The sequence below is a fragment of the Mustelus asterias genome, unplaced genomic scaffold (assembly GCF_964213995.1).
Source record: "Mustelus asterias unplaced genomic scaffold, sMusAst1.hap1.1 HAP1_SCAFFOLD_184, whole genome shotgun sequence".
Lineage (NCBI taxonomy): Eukaryota > Metazoa > Chordata > Chondrichthyes > Carcharhiniformes > Triakidae > Mustelus > Mustelus asterias.
Genome location: NW_027590182.1, coordinates 643,905 through 660,106, shown reverse-complemented (window position 1 = coordinate 660,106; position 16,202 = coordinate 643,905). Strand labels below are relative to the sequence as shown.

General features: G+C 44.9%; 2 protein-coding genes across 2 annotated transcripts in view; both read left to right on the top strand.

The window, feature by feature from the left end:
• The window catches only part of LOC144485290 (uncharacterized), a 308,115-nt gene that overhangs the window by 9,227 nt on the left and 282,686 nt on the right, over positions 1–16,202 (top strand). The gene's annotated exons all lie outside the window — the stretch shown is intronic.
• LOC144485307 (uncharacterized) lies at positions 14,236–15,228 on the top strand. The gene has a single exon (XM_078203517.1). It carries the CDS (start codon positions 14,236–14,238, stop codon positions 15,226–15,228), a length of 993 nt encoding a protein of 330 aa, XP_078059643.1.

Sequence of the window (16,202 nt, the reverse complement as noted above, 5' to 3'; positions counted from 1 at the left end):
GCACTTCACTCCATCTCACCATGAATTTAGGCTTGCGATTTTTCACACGTAACAAATCACATCTGTACACTCACTCCGGTATCCCAAAATCATGTCACACATTCTTAACTCTCAGATGCGTGGATGAAAAGATCAAAGTGAGTATTTGTCTTTCTTATCTCCCCCTGTTATGGTGCTGATGTTTCATGCAGTGACCAGGCTTTCAAATGTAGATTTCTTTAAAACAAAGTTCATGAACAAAGATGTAAATATCTCCCAGAGAAAGTGATCAATTTATTCATCCCAGCTACACATTCCAGACTTTCACTCGACTGTAGGTGGATACCAGATTGATATATTCCACTCAACCACACCCAAGGTGAATTATTCCAATTTCTTTATTGTCCAGGACAATATATTCACAATATCATTAAAACAGAAATTAAACATTCCCATTTGATTTCAGGTATTAACATATTCTGTTAGTTTGTTCTTTATTGTCAATGACAGGCTGGGGTTGTTCTCCTTGGAGCAAAGGAGGTTGAGGGGAGATTTGATAGAGGTGGACAAGATTCTGACAGGTTTAGATAAGGTGGACAAAGAAAAGCTGTTCCCATTCGCTGATGGGACAAGGATGGGGGGGACATTGATTTAAGGTTTTGGGTCAGAGATGCAGATGGGGATGTGGGAAGAATATTCTGATGCAGCGAATGGTAATGACCTGGAACTCGCTGCCGACGAGGGTGGAGGAAGTGGAGACAATAAACAATTACAAAGGAAATTGGATGGGCATTTGAGGGGTTTTAGACAGAAATGCTAACTAAATATCTCAACTTCCCTGTCACTCTGTGATCCGTGTGAAATTTGAAACCAGGTATTCACAACAAGACTCAAAGAGCATCAGCCCAATGGAGGCAAAGTCATGAGACCGGCCAGTCCAGCAGAAAGAAACCCTCCGGCCCTCCCCATTGACCAACTGTGAGAATGAACAAAATGCAGTCCTGGATGTAATTGAGAGCAGAAACAATAACAGCAGAATCCAACCCGTGTGATCACACCGTGAGTTCACACCAGGGAGAGACCATTCACCTGCTCTGTGTGTGGGAAGGAATTCACTCATTCATCCAGCCTGCTGAGCCACAATCTCACTCACACCAATGAGACCCCCTTTAAATGCTCGGATTGTGGAAGTGGTTTCAAAAGTTCTCGGGATGTGATGATCCACCAGTGCATTCACACTGAGGAGAGACCGTTCTGCTGCTCTCACTGCACAAAGAGATTTAGAACTTCATCCCACCTGCGGGAACACCAGTGAGTTCACACTGGGGAGAGACCGTTCACCTGCTGTGTATGTGGGAAAGGATTCACTCAGTCATCCAGCCTGCGGAGACACCAGCGAGTTCACACTGGGGAGAGACCGTTCACCTGCTGTGTGTGTGGGAAAGGATTCACTCAGTCATCCAGCCTGCGGAGACACCAGCGAGTTCACAAATGATGACAGGGGTTGGATTTTGCTGTTCTTGCTGCTGTTGATCACATCCAGGACTGAACCATGTTCATTCTGACAGTAGGTGAAGTGGGAGGGTCGGAGGGTTTCTTTCTGTTGGACTGGCCGGTCTCATGACTTTGCTTCTAGTTCTCTGATGCTCTTTGAGCCTGGGTGAGCACATTTCCACTGAAAGGACATTTATTTTATCCTGGATAGTAAATAGTGTTTTTCCTACCACTACAGGTAGATCTAAAATAAATACAGAAAGAGCTGGAAAAACACAACACGTCTTGCAGCATCTGTGGAGAGAGAAACAGTGTTAATGTTTCACATTACTGGATTGGGAATCAATCTTGTGAACCTCCTCTGAACTGCTTCCAATGCATTTATATCCTTTGTTTAATAGGAGACAAAATTGTACCCTGTGTTCAAGGTGCAATCTCAGCAACGCCCTGCACAACTGAAGCATAACATCTTTATTTCTATGTTCAATTTCTCTCAGAATAAAGGATAACATTCCATTTGTAAGAACTTTGATTTATTTGAACTAAGATTTATGGGGGTTCTCTTGTTTACAATAACCTCCCCAATTGTAAATCACACCAGGTTCGTGACTTAACCATATGGCAAGAAAGAATATTTTAAATGGTGAATTCAGAAAGTTTATTAACCATTAAAAATGTAACAAGACAGAATGATAAAAAAGCAAAGTATCGATCAACAGCAAAAGGAGGAAAGCTGAACTTTAACTTCTCCATCCTTCTCAAACCAGGACATGAAGTGATGGCTCTGAAAACGTGAATAACTTGAAAAACTAACAGCTCCCAACGTCTCTCTGTAGGGCACAGTGTGAGGCACCGCTGCCTCACAGCAGAGGCTTCGAGTCCCGGCTTGGGTCACTGGCTGTGCGGAGTTCTCCCATTCTCCCCGTGTCTGTGCAGGTTTCCTCCGGGTGCTCCAGTTTCCTCCCACAGTCCGAAAGACGTGCTGGTTGGGTACATTGGCCATGCTAAATTCTCCCTCAGTTTACCCGAACAGGCACCAGAGTGTGGCGACTGGGGGATTTTCAGAGTAACTTCATTGCAATGTAAATGTAAGTCTATGTGTGACACTAATAAACAAACTATAAAAAAAGTTAACTTTTAAAAACTTTTACCAAATTGGTTTCTCGAATCCCCTTTTTTATACTTTCAAAATGTAGAAAGCCATCCTCATCAAATTGTTAGGAATTAGCCAATTGGTCTATAACTTTGCAATAATGAAATTGATTTGGTTTTTAGCTAATTGCACACATTGTCTTAATTTTAAGACATATCTTTCTCTCAAATGATATCTCTTAGCTTGGGGTAGCCCAAGTGTCGACCGATAATTGGTTCACATCAGTCATGTGAAATGTTGAGACATCTTGAACAGGAGCCGATTCATTCCCTCCTGTCAAGGTTAACAAGTCCTTTCATCTTTTTTTATTCTGTCAGCATGGGAAGGGAACATCTGATAATTCCCACAGCATTTTAACCATTCTTAATGTGTTTATAATTCTAAACGTTATAAACTTGCGTTCAAATTTACATTTCCAGCCTTTATAACATATGTATTAATGAATTATTTATTATTTAATTGTCTCACAATTAAGGCTGTCTATTTAACTAATCTGGCTGCTTTCCAATTGTGGGAACTTCAGGCCACAAAAAAGGTTGTTAGAGTCGTAGAGGTTTACAGCATGGAAACAGGCCCTTCGGCCCAACTTGTCCATGCCGCCCAGTTTTTACCACTAAACTAGTCCTAATTGTCCTGTAATATTACTCATGATCTGTGCTTCCAAGCATTTTGAATGCGCATCTACAACAAGCAAACACGTGATTCATGAAAGGTCCCCCAAAGTCCACATGTAGTCTGGACCACAGCCTATCAGACCACTCCCAAGGATGAAGTGGTAATGTACCCAGTGTGTTGGGGGGAATGAACTCAGAAGAATCATTCAACACTCAAACCTGATTCAATCAACAAACAGTTTATTGAGTTACGCCAGCGGGGAGAAGCCACAGGGGCTGACCATGTACAACTCCACCCAACACAGAATATCATCAATTCTTATCCTGTTACTCAGTCCATCCCGGCTGGACATAATCCAATCAGAATGGTGATAGATTACATACATTACATATAGGTGCAATTAAATTAGTATCTGGGCATCATGGGGCTTTGTGATCATCTCATGAACAGATAGGTGCCCCCATCATGATGTTTTCCAGACCCCCTTATCTACCATCCTTGGCGTTTTCTTTGTACATAGACTTAGTTTGAAAAGGGGTGGATTAAAAGTTCTCAAATGGATGTCAGCACCCTTTCTTTGTTTCAATCTAATGACCACACGGTCTGGGAATCATTTCTATTTAATAATCTCTCCTTTTAAAATCTGTTCTTCAGTATCCAATTCCAGAATTTTCCTTTTCATTGTGTTAATTGTGTCAGGAATAAATCTTTGGACCTGACAGGAAGTTTAACCCAAGATCAATCCAACACAGGATTGGTCAGAGTCGTTTCATATGTACCAAATTTTAAATAACCATTACAAATTAAAACTCTCATTCTCATGAGTGAGTTTTATCCGGATTAAAATTCCTGCATGTTTAGTAAAATATCCTGGAAACATGTCTCTGTCCAGTAAATATGGCTCCAAGTTCATAACTTTTGCAAAAAAATATTTTATTAATTACACTTCCTTTTTTAAATGTTTGATTTAAATCACAGACAGAAAACCTCAAAGCCTGAAGCATTCAACCCACAAATATCATCCATACACAAACAGAGAAACTTAGCATGTGCTTTACAACAACAATAACCAAAATTAATTACTTAAGCGTTCTTGTGATTCTGTTTTTAAACTTCCAAAAATGCCTTTAATCAAAGACTGAAGGTAAGGTTAATTCTCCAGAAAGATAAACCTTAACAAATGTAGCCCAAAACAATAATAAAACACATCTACAAACATCCACATAAAACAAACAAAACACACAGATTCTCACAGCTCGTAAATTTCAAACAATGAATCCTCAGCATTCTCTCTCGCAGCTATAGCTTCTTAAAGCGACAGAGCACTACAAACTCACAACTCCTTGATTAAAATAAGATACAAGATCCTTCATTCTCCTTCATTATAATTTAACCTTTTTTAAGCCAACTTCCAAAGCCTGACTTTACAGGCAACATCTCGTCTTTGTTGATTTAAAATCCCAAACGTTACCATTTGCAAAATCTTTGTTCTTTATCTTGGGTTGAGGTGACAACACAATAAAATTCTCAGTTATTCCAAATTCTTCCAGGCTACGCTTAAAATTTCCACATTTAATTGGCTCCAATAAATCCACAATTAGAAACTAAAATAGACACGAGTTTCCGGGCGATTTAAAAACAATTTAAAAACAAGATGCCAGAGGAAAGACAGAACAGGAGAAAAGAAAAGAGGGGGAGTTGCACTTTTGATTCAGGAAAACATCACGGCAGTACTGAGAGTGGATATATCCGAGGGTTTGCCCACTGAGTCGATATAAGAAGGGGGAAATCACTTTGATAGAGTTGTACTATAGGCCCCCAAATAGTCGGTGGGAAATTGAGGAGCAAATATGTAAGGAGATTACAGATAGCTCCAAGAAAAATAGGGTGGTAATAGTCGGAGATTTTAACTTTCCAACATTGACTGGGACAGCCGCAGTATTAGAGGCTTGGATGGGGAGAAATTTGTTGAGTGTATTCAGTAGGAATTTCTCATTCAGTATGTGGATGGCCCGACTAGAGAGGGGCAAAACTTCACCTCCTCTTGGGAAATAAGGAAGGGCAGGTGATAGAAGTGTTAGTGAGGGATCACTTTGGGACCAGTGACCATAATTCCATTAGTTTTAAGATAGCGATGGAAAATGATTGGTCTGGCCCAAAAGTAAAAATTCTAAATTAGGGCAAGGCCAATGTTGATGGTATCAAAGAACAAAGAACAGTACAGCACGGGAAACAGGCCCTTCGGCCCTCCAGGCCTGTGCCGCTCCTTGGTCCAACTAGACCAATCATTTGTATCCCTCCATTCCCAGGCTGCTCATGTGACTATCCAGGTAAGTCTTAAACGATGTCAGCGTGCCTGCCTCCACCACCCTACTTGGCAGCGCATTCCAGGCCCCCACCACCCTCTGTGTAAAAAAACGTCCCTCTGATATCTGAGTTATACTTCGCCCCTCTCAGCTTGAGCCCGTGACCCCTCGTGATCGTCACCTCCGACCTGGGAAAAAGCTTCCCACTGTTCACCCTTTCTATACCTTCATAATCTTGGACACCTCTATTAGATCTCCCCTCATTCTCCGTCTTTCCAAGGAGAACAACCCCAGTCTACCCAATCTCTCCTCATAGCTAAGACCCTCCATACCAGGCAACATCCTGGTAAACCTTCTCTGCACTCTCTCTAACGCCTCCACGTCCTTCTGGTAGTGCGGCGACCAGAACTGGACGCAGTACTCCAAATGTGGCCTAACCAGCGTTCTATACAGCTGCATCATCAGACTCCAGCTTTTATACTCTATACCCCGTCCTATAAAGGCAAGCATACCATATGCCTTCTTCACCACCTTCTCCACCTGTGTTGCCACCTTCAAGGATTTGTGGACTTGCACACCTAGGTCCCTCTGTGTTTCTATACTCCTGATGACTCTGCCATTTATTGTATAACTCCTCCCTACATTATTTCTTCCAAAATGCATCACTTCGCATTTATCCGGATTAAACTCCATCTGCCATCTCTCCGCCCAATTTTCCAGCCTATTTATATCCTGCTGTATTGCCCGACAATGCTCTTCGCTATCCGCAAGTCCAGCCATCTTCGTGTCATCCGCAAACTTGCTGATTACACCAGTTACACCTTCTTCCAAATCATTTATATATATCACAAATAGCAGAGGTCCCAGTACAGAGCCCTGCGGAACACCACTGGTCACAGACCTCCAGCCGGAAAAAGACCCTTCGACCACTACCCTCTGTCTCCTATGGCCAAGCCAGTTCTCCACCCATCTAGCCACTTCTCCTTGTATCCCATGAGCCTTAACTTTCTTAACCAACCTGCCATGTGGGACTTTGTCAAATGCCTTACTGAAATCCATATAGACGACATCCATGGGCCTTCCTTCATCAACCGTTTTTGTCACTTTCTCAAAAAGCTCCACCAAATTTGTAAGGCACGACCTCCCTCTTACAAAACCATGCTGTCTGTCACTAATGAGATTGTTCCGTTCTAAATGCACATACATCCTGTCTCTAAGAATCCTCTCCAACAACTTCCCTACCACGGACGTCAAGCTCAGGCAGGAACTTTCGGCAGTTAACTGTGGGAAGGCAAAGGGACGTCTGGTAAGTGGGAGGCTTTCAAAAGTGTTTTAACCAGGGTTCAGGGTAAGCACATTCCTCTTAGAGTGAAGGGCAAGGCTGGGAGAAGTAGGGAACCTTGAATGACTTGGGATATTGAGGCCCTGGTCAAGAAGAAGAAGGAGGCACATGACATGCATAGGCAGCTGGGATCAAGTGGATCCCTTGAACAGTATAGGGGGTGTAGGAGTAGAGTTAAGAGAGAAATCAGGAGAGCAAAAAGAAGACACGAGATTGTTTTGGCAGATAAGGCAAAGGAGAATCCAAAGAGGTTCTACAAATACATAAAGGGCAAAAGAGTAACTAGGGAGAGAGTAGGACCTCTTAAGGATCAACAAGGTCATCTATGTGCGGATCCACAAGAGATGGGTGAGATCCTAAATGAATATTTCTCATCAGTATTCACTGTTCAGAAAGGGACGGATGTTAAGGAACTTGGGGAAAAAAATAGTGATGTCTTGAGGAATGTACTTATCACAGAGAAGGAGGTGCTGGAAGTCTTAAAGCACATCAAGGTAGATAAATCCCTGGGACCTGATGAAGTGTATCCCAGGACACTGTGGGAGGCGAGGGGGGAAATTGCGAGTCCCCGAGCAGAGATATTTGAATCATCGATAGTCACAGGTGAGGTGCCTGAAGATTGGACGGTGGCAAATGTTGTGCCTTTGTTTAAAAAGGGCTGCAGGGAAAAGCCTGGGAACTACAGGCCGGTGAGCCTCATATCTGTAAGGCATTTGACAAAGTCCCACATGGCAGGTTGGTTAAGAAAGTTAAGGCTCATGGGATACAAGGAGAAGTGGCTAGATGGGTGGAGAACTGGCTTGGCCATAGGAGACAGAGGGTAGTGGTCGAAGGGTCTTTTTCCGGCTGGAGGTCTGTGACCAGTGGTGTTCCGCAGGGCTCTGTACTGGGACCTCTGCTATTTGGGTAAGTTGGCAGAAGGTACTTTGAGAGACAGGATCTACAGGCATTTAGAGACACAAGGACTGATTAGGGACAGTCAGCATGGCTTTGTGAGTGGAAAATCATGTCTCACAAATTTGGTTGAGGTTTTTGAAGGGGTAACCAAGAAGGTAGATGAGGGCAGTGCAGTTGATGTTGTCTACATGGACTTTAGCAAGACCTTTGACAAGGTACCACATGGTAGGTTGTTGCATAAGGTTAAATCTCATGGGATCCAGGTGAGGTAGCCAAATGGATACAAAATTGGCTTGATGACGGAAGACAGAGGGTGGTTGTCGAAGGTTTTTTTCAAACTGGAGGCCTGTGACCAGCGGATAGCCTCAGGGATCGCTGCTGGGTCCACTGTTATTTGACATTTATAAGAATGATTTGGATGACAATGTAGGAGGCATGGTTCATAAGTTTTCAGATGGCACCAAGATTGGTGGCATAGTGGACAGTGAAGAAGGTTATCTAGGGTTGCAATGGGATCTTGATCAATTGGGCCAATGGGCTGATGAATGGCAGATGGAGTTTAATTTAGATAAATGCGAGGTGATGCATTTTGGTCGATCGAACCTGGGCAGGTTAATGGTTGGGCGTTGGGGAGAGTTAAAGAACAAAGAGATCGAGGGGTACAGGTTCATAACTCCTTGAAAGTGGAGTCACAGGTGGACAGAGTGGTGAAGAAGGCATTCGGCATGCTTGGTTTCATCGGTCAGAACATTGAATACAGGTGTTGGAACGTCTTGTTGAAGTTGTACAAGACATTGGGAAGACCACATGTGGAATATTGTGTACAGTTCTGGTCACCCTATTATAGAAAGGATATTATTAAACTAGAAAGAGTGCAGAAATGATTTACAAGGATGCTACCAGGACTTGATGGTTTGAGTTATAAGGAGAGGCTGGATAGACTGAGACGTTTTTCCCTAGAGTGTAGGAGGCTTAGGGATGACCTTATAGAAGTTTATAAAATAATGAGGAACATAGATCAGCTACATAGTCAACATCTTTTCCCAAAGGTAGGGGAGTCTAAAACTAGAGAGCATAGGTTTAAGAGAGGGGAGAGAAACAAAAGGGTCCAGAGGGGCATTTCTTTCTAACAGAGGGTGATGAGTGTCTGGAAAAAGCTGCCAGAGGTAATAGAACATAAAACATTACAGCGCAGTACAGGCCCTTCGGCCCTCGATATTGCGCCGACCAGTGGAACCAATCTAAAGCCCCTCTAATCTACACTATTCCAATATCATCCATATGTTTATCCAATAACCATTTGAATGCTCTTAATGTTGACGAGTCCACGACTGCTGCAGGCAGGGCATTCCACGCCCTTACTACTCTCTAGTAAAGAACTCTCACCCTTCAATATAAAGCTATGTCCCCTTGTGCGAGCAATAATAGTAGAGGTGGGTTCAATCTTAAAAAGTGTTTGGACCATTACATGGGTAAGATGGGTATAGAGGGATATGGGCCAAAAGCGGGCAATTGGGACTAACTTAGGGGTTTAAAAAGGGGCGGCATGGACAAGTTGGACCAAAGGGCCTGTTTCCATGCTGTAAACCTCTATGACGAAATCAACTGTCTGCTGAAAGGGTTAACTTTTCTACAGGACCTAAAGTGGGGAGTGAACAGAAAACACTTGGCACACAGTTACGTCACTTTACATAATTTTTAAAAACTTCTCTAACAGCAAAACAAAGTTGATTTTAAACTTCATCTATTAATTCTTTTATTCTCTTCCTCAACCTAATTATTTTAATTTGATCGGTTTTTGTTAGCGATGGGTAACTTCTGTTCTTTATAAACAGCTTCACTCGTTTTGTTAAAACTACATGGGCTCGGAGAATCAGAACCCAGACTTTATCATCCTTATCCTTTTTCTCCCTTTGCCACCACTCCCCCTGTCTTGTGGGAGGATCGTGGGGTTTCCAATCAGAACTAATCATTTTATCATAAAAGTAAAATACTGCGGATGCTGGAATCTGAAACAAAAACAGAAAATGCTGGAAAATCTCAGCGGGTCTGACAGCATCTGTGGAGAGAGAATATAGCTCATGTTTTGATACTGGATGACCCTTCATAACAGCTCATATGAAGTGTCATCCAGACTCGAAACATTGGCTCTGTTCTCGAATCATTTTGTCGATACGTTTCTTGTTCTTAGTTTTAGGTTTAAAGTGAGAGGGGAGAGATACAAAAGGGTCCAGAGAGGCAGTTTTTCACTCAGGTCGTGGTGAGTGTCTGGAACGAGTTGCCAGAGGCAGTAGTAGAGGCGGGTACAATACTGTCTTTTCAAAAGCATTTAGACAGTTACATGGGTAAGATGGGGATAGAGGGATATGGGCAAAATACAGGCAATTAACCTAGAAACATAGAAACCCTACAGTACAGAAAGAGGCCATTCAGCCCATCGAGTCTGCACCGACCACAATCCCACCCAGGCCCTACCCCCATATCCCTACATATTTACCCACTAATCCCTCTAACCGATGCATCTCAGGACACTAAGGGCAATTTTTACATGGCCAATCAACCTAACCCGCACATCTTTGGACTGTGGGAGGAAACCGGAGCACCCGGAGGAAACCCACGCAGACACGAGGGGAATGTGCAATCTCCACACAGACAGTGACCCAAGCCAGGAATCGAACCCAGGTCCCTGGAGCTGTGAAGCAGCAGGGCTAACCACTGTGCCACCGTGCCGCCCCTTTTGGAACTAGCTTAGTGGTAAAAACTGAGCTGCATGGACAAGTTGGGTGAAGGGCCTGTTTCCATGTTGTAAACCTCTATAACTTCCTAACATCCTGTCACTCTGTGATCCTTGTGAAATTTGAAACCAGGTATTCGCAACAAGACTCAAAGAGCATCAGCCCACTGGAGGCTGAGACCAGCCAGTCCAGCAGAAAGAAACCCTCTGACCCTTCCCATTGACCAACTGTGAGAATGAACAAAATGCATTCCTGGATGTAATTGAGAGCAGAAACAATAACAACAGAATCCAACCCCTGGAATCACTCGTGAACTTGTTGGTGTCTCAGCAGGTGGGATGAAACTCTGAATCCCTTCCCACACTGAGAGCAGGTGAACGGCCTCTCCCCAGTGTGAACTCGCTGGTGTGTCCGCAGGCTGGATGAGTGAATGAATCCCTTCCCACACTGAGAGCAGGTGAATGGCCTCTCCCCAGTGTGAACTCGCTGGTGTGCCTGCAGGTTAGACGAACAAGCGAATCCCTTCCCACACTGAGAGCAGGTGAATGGCCTCTCCCCAGTGTGAACTCGCTGGTGTGTCTGCAGGCTGGATAAACAAGTGAATCCCTTCCCACACTGAGAGCAGGTGAATGGTTTCTCCCCAGTGTGAACTCGCTGGTGCCTCCGCAGGCTGGATAAACAAGTGAATCCCTTCCCACACTGAGAGCAGGTGAATGGCTTCTCCCCAGTGTGAACTCGCTGGTGTCTCTGCAGGCTGGATAACTGAGTGAATCCCTTCCGACACTGATAGCAGGTGAATGGCCTCTCCCCAGTGTGAACTCGCTGGTGCATCTGCAGGCTGGAGAACTGAATGAATCCCTTCTCACACTGAGAGCAGGTGAATGGCCTTTTCCCAGTGTGAACTCGCTGGTGTATCTGTAAGCTGGAGAACTGAATGAATCCCTTCTCACACTGAGAGCAGGTGAAAGGCCTCTCCCCAGTGTGACTGCGCCGATGTGCTTCCAGCAGGCATGGGTATCTGTATCTCTTCCTGCAGTCCACACATTTCCATGGTTTCTCCATGGTGCAGGTGTCCTTACCTCGCTCTTGGGTGGACAATTAGTTGAAACTTTGTCCACACACAGAACAAGATTACAGTCTCTACCCGCTGTGAATGGTGTGATATTTATTCAGGCTGTGTAACTGGTTAAAGCTCTTTAGTCAGTGCATTGGAACACTCTCACTCAAGTGTGGCAATGTGTTGATGCTTTTTCACTCACACTGACATTTCAAATCTTTTCAAATCGACAAACTGGACAATCATTTCTCCTTCTGGATTCAAAGTCCGATGATATTCAGCTCCCAAAGAATATGACTCTGTCTGATCGAGACGTGATGTTTGCGATTTCGGCCTGTGATTCCTCTTTCAATATCCTGTAAAATGAGTTTACAAAAGTCATCAGTGTCAGTACAGGATAGAAATTCAGAACAGACAATTTCTATGGAACATTCTTTCCTCTCTCATTCCCCAAAAGCTGTAAATCTCCATCCCACACACTCTCTCCCCATTCTCAGCTGGTCTGGCAGCATCTGGATGGAGAGAAAAGAATTTATGTTTCAGAGCTTTGACAAAGGGTCATCTAGACAAGAAACATCAGCTCTTTTCTCTCCTTACAGATGCTGCCAGACCTGCTGAGATTTTCCAGCATTTTCTCTCTTGGCTTCAGATTCCAGCATCCGCAGTAATTTGTTTTTATAAGGCTGCAGATACCTCCTCCCAAGTAACGTGCATGTGCCCAAGACATCACCACTTGTTTCCCTTATTTCTTTAGCACCCATGGTGCTCTCCGCAGTAAACACAGAGGGGAAGTATTCATTAAAAATCTCACCCATCTCCTGTGGCTCCACACACAGATGGCCATACTGATTTTTAAGGGGATCTATTCTCTCTCTGGCCACCCTTTTACTCTTAATATAGCTATAGAACCTCTTGGAATTTTCTTTAATCTTACCTGCCAGATCCATCACATACCCTCTTTTTGTCCTCCTGATTTCCCTCTTCAGTATTTTCTTACACTTTTTATAGTCAGAGTGATTCACTTGTCCCCGATTGCCTAAACCCAATGTATGCTTCCTTCTTTTACCTGACCAGAGCCTCAATGTCCCTTGTCTGCCAGAGATCCCTAAATTTACCATGCTTTCCCTTCATCTTAACAGGAATATACTGCCCCTGGATTCTTGATATCACATTTTTAAAACGTCCCATTTGCCAGTCATTCCTTTCCCTTCAAACAAATTCACCTAATCGACATCTGCTCGATCCTGCCTAATGCCCACAAAAGTGGCCCTGCTCCAGTTTAGGGCCTTGACCTGTGGACCTGTCCTATCTTTTTCCTGAACTATTTTGAAACTATTGGTGCTCCCAATAGTGCTCCCTGACTCACACTTCAGTCACTTGCTCGACCTCATTTCTTAACTGTCTAATAGAAAGTGAGTCCAGGAATTGATAATGAAAAATGAGGAGCTGGGAGATGAATTGAACAAGTATTTTGCCTCGGTGTTCACAATAGAGGATACAGTTAAAACTCAGAAACAGCTGTAAATCAGAATAGTAATTAATTAATAATAATGAATCATAAAATACAGTGTAGGAGGAGGCCATTCAGCCCATCGAGCCTGCACCGACAAAAATCCCATCCAGGCCCTATCCACATATTTACCTGTTAATCCCCCTGATACCAAGTGGCAATTTATCATGGCCAATCTGTCTAACCAGCACATCTTTGGACTGTGGAAGGAAACCGGAACACCCGGAGGAAACCCACACAGACACGGGGAGAATGTAGAAACTCTGCACAGACAGCGACCCGAGGCTGGAATTGAACCCGGGTCCCTGGCGCTGTCAGGCAGCTGCACTAACCACTGTGCCACCGGGCCACATGTCAGTGCCATCGCCCGACTCCAGCCCAGTCTCAGCTCATCTGGAACCCTCACCCATTCCATTGTGATGTCACACTCTCACCCATTCCATTGTGACGTCACACCCTCACCCATTCCATTGTGACGTCACACCCTCAACCATTCCATTGTGACGTCAGGGCTTCCCTCTCCGATCACAATCCCTGCCGGCCTCCCACATGCAGCCTCAATGGCGGCAGTCAGCCCGGGTCTAACACTACAAGCTGCCGCTCCATTTGGTGCAAAGGGGAGACCGGGAAGTTCATTTCCGGGGTTTGGGTTTGAACAACATGTTTACAAAGTCTCTCCACCCACCCGCCACATTTATCATTCCCCGCACGCCGCCCTCTACCTCGTATTGATCTCGCTTCCAAGTTAAAACCGTCCGTCCGTCGCCATTACCCGCACTGCGCATGCTTCAGGTCCCGCCCCTCATTCACTCCGATTGGTTGGAGGACCGGCCACTCCCGCTCGGTCCTCCAGCCCCGCCCCCTGTTCCTATTGGTCCGGAGCTGCCGTCAATCAGTCCCCGGGCATTGTGATGTGGAGCATGCGCAGTGTCATTGCTGTCCTTGGCGCTTGTTTGTCCCGGAGAAGCGGAGTCAGCGTTAGGCGGTGGCTGGGAGGATTTGGAAACACTTTGTGGATCCGCAGGCGGGAAGGAGCTCTGAAAAACACCACACTATTCACAGTGGGGAGAAACCATACACATGGTCTGTATGTGGATGAGGCTTCAACTAATCAACCAACCTGGAGAGACAGAAGGACAACAGCACCATGGACAAACCGTGGAAATGTGAGGATTGTGGTAAAGGATTCAATTATCCATCCTGGTTGGAAACCCATCGACACGGTCACATTGGGGCTGGGAAAATGGAGAAACCATGGAAATGTGATGATTGTGGTAAAGGATTCAATTATCCATACTTGCTGGAAAACCATAGACACAGTCACACTGGAGAGAGGCCATTCATCTGTTCTGTGTGTGGGAAAGGATTCACTACCTCATCCCACCTGCTGTTACACCAGCGAACTCACACTGAGGAGAGGCCGTTCAGCTGCTCCACCTGTGGAAAGGGGTTCTCATGTTCATCCAACCTCAGTGCACATCAGCGAGTTCACACTGGGGAGAGATCGTTCACCTGCTCCTTGTGTGGGAAGGATTTTGCTGGGCCATCCGGTCTTTGGTCACACCAGCGAATTCACACTGGAGAGAAGCCATTCACCTGTTCTGTGTGTGGTAAGAGATTCACTCTGTCATCTAACCTGCTGTCACACCAGCGGGTTCACACAGAGGAGAGACCGTTCAGCTGCACTTCCTGTGGAAAGAGGTTCAGGTCTTCATCCAACCTCGGTGCACACAAGCGAGTTCACACTGGGGAAAGGCCGTTCACCTGTTCCACGTGTGGGAGGGAATTCACCAATTCATCCGGCCTCCTGTCACATCAGCAAATTCACACTGAGGAGAAGCCATTTATTTGCACATACTGTGGAAAGAGTTTCAGGCAATTATCAATCCTCACTGCTCATCAACGCACTCACACTGGGGAGAGACCATTCACTTGCTCCATGTGTGGGAAGGGATTCACTCAGTCTGGCAGCCTGCATTTACACGAGCTCACCCACACTGGGGAGAGGCCATTCACCTGCTCTGTGTGTGGGAAGGGATACACTCAGTCATCCCACTTGCTGACACATCTGCAAGTTCACAATTGCCTGCAGGAGTTGGATTTGGCAGTTACTGCAGCTGTTAATCACATGCAAGATTGATAGTCTGACAATATTTGGTTTGTTTCTGCTGACATTAACAATCGCTACAACTGGCTGAAGTTTAATATTCAGAAATGTCACTGATTTTCAGGGCTGCTGTGTCCCTTTTTGAAAGCACCATCTGTGAATTTTTTTAATTCAGGAACTCTCAACACGACCCGGCACTGCACTGGCAAAGATACTCATAGTGAGAGATTTAACAACACCAGGTTAAAGTCCAACAGGTTTATTTGGTAGCAAATACCATTAGCTTTCGGAGCGCTGCTCCTTCGTCAGATTGAGTGGAAATCTGCTCTCAAACAGGGCACAGAGATACAAAAATCAAGTTACAGAATACTGATTAGAATGCGAATCTCTATAACCAACCAGGTCTTAAAGATACAGACAATGTGAGTGGAGGGAGCAATAAGCACAGGTTAAAGAGATGGAGGGAGCATAAAGCACAAGTTAAAGAGATGTGTATTGTCTCCAGACAGGACAGCCAGTGAGATTTTGCAAGTCCAGGCAAGCTGTGGGGGTTACTGATCGTGTGACATAAACCCAAGTTCCTGGATTAGGCCGTCCTCGTGTGCGGAACTTGGCTATCAGTTTCTGCTCAGCGACTCTGCGCTGTCATGTGTCGTGAAGGCCGCCTTGGAGAACGCTTACCCGAAGATCAGAGGCTGAATGCCCGTGACTGCTGAAGTGCTCCCCCACAGGAAGAGAACAGTCTTGCCTGGTGATTGTCGAGTGGTGTTCATTCATCCGTTGCCGTAGCATCTGCATGGTGCTGGCAGCTAATTAGTGGGAAGTATCACTCGTGTAACCACGACATAGTCGCAGAATGAAACAGATTAGTGTTCCCTCTGTATTGTGCAGCCTTGTGATTGTGCTAAAGGCCATCACTTTCAGATCTGAAAAGTGCCTGGGTCAAGGTCAAATTACCCCAGAAAGGGACATTTTCTCTCAAATCTGAAGCAACAGGTTAAACAAAT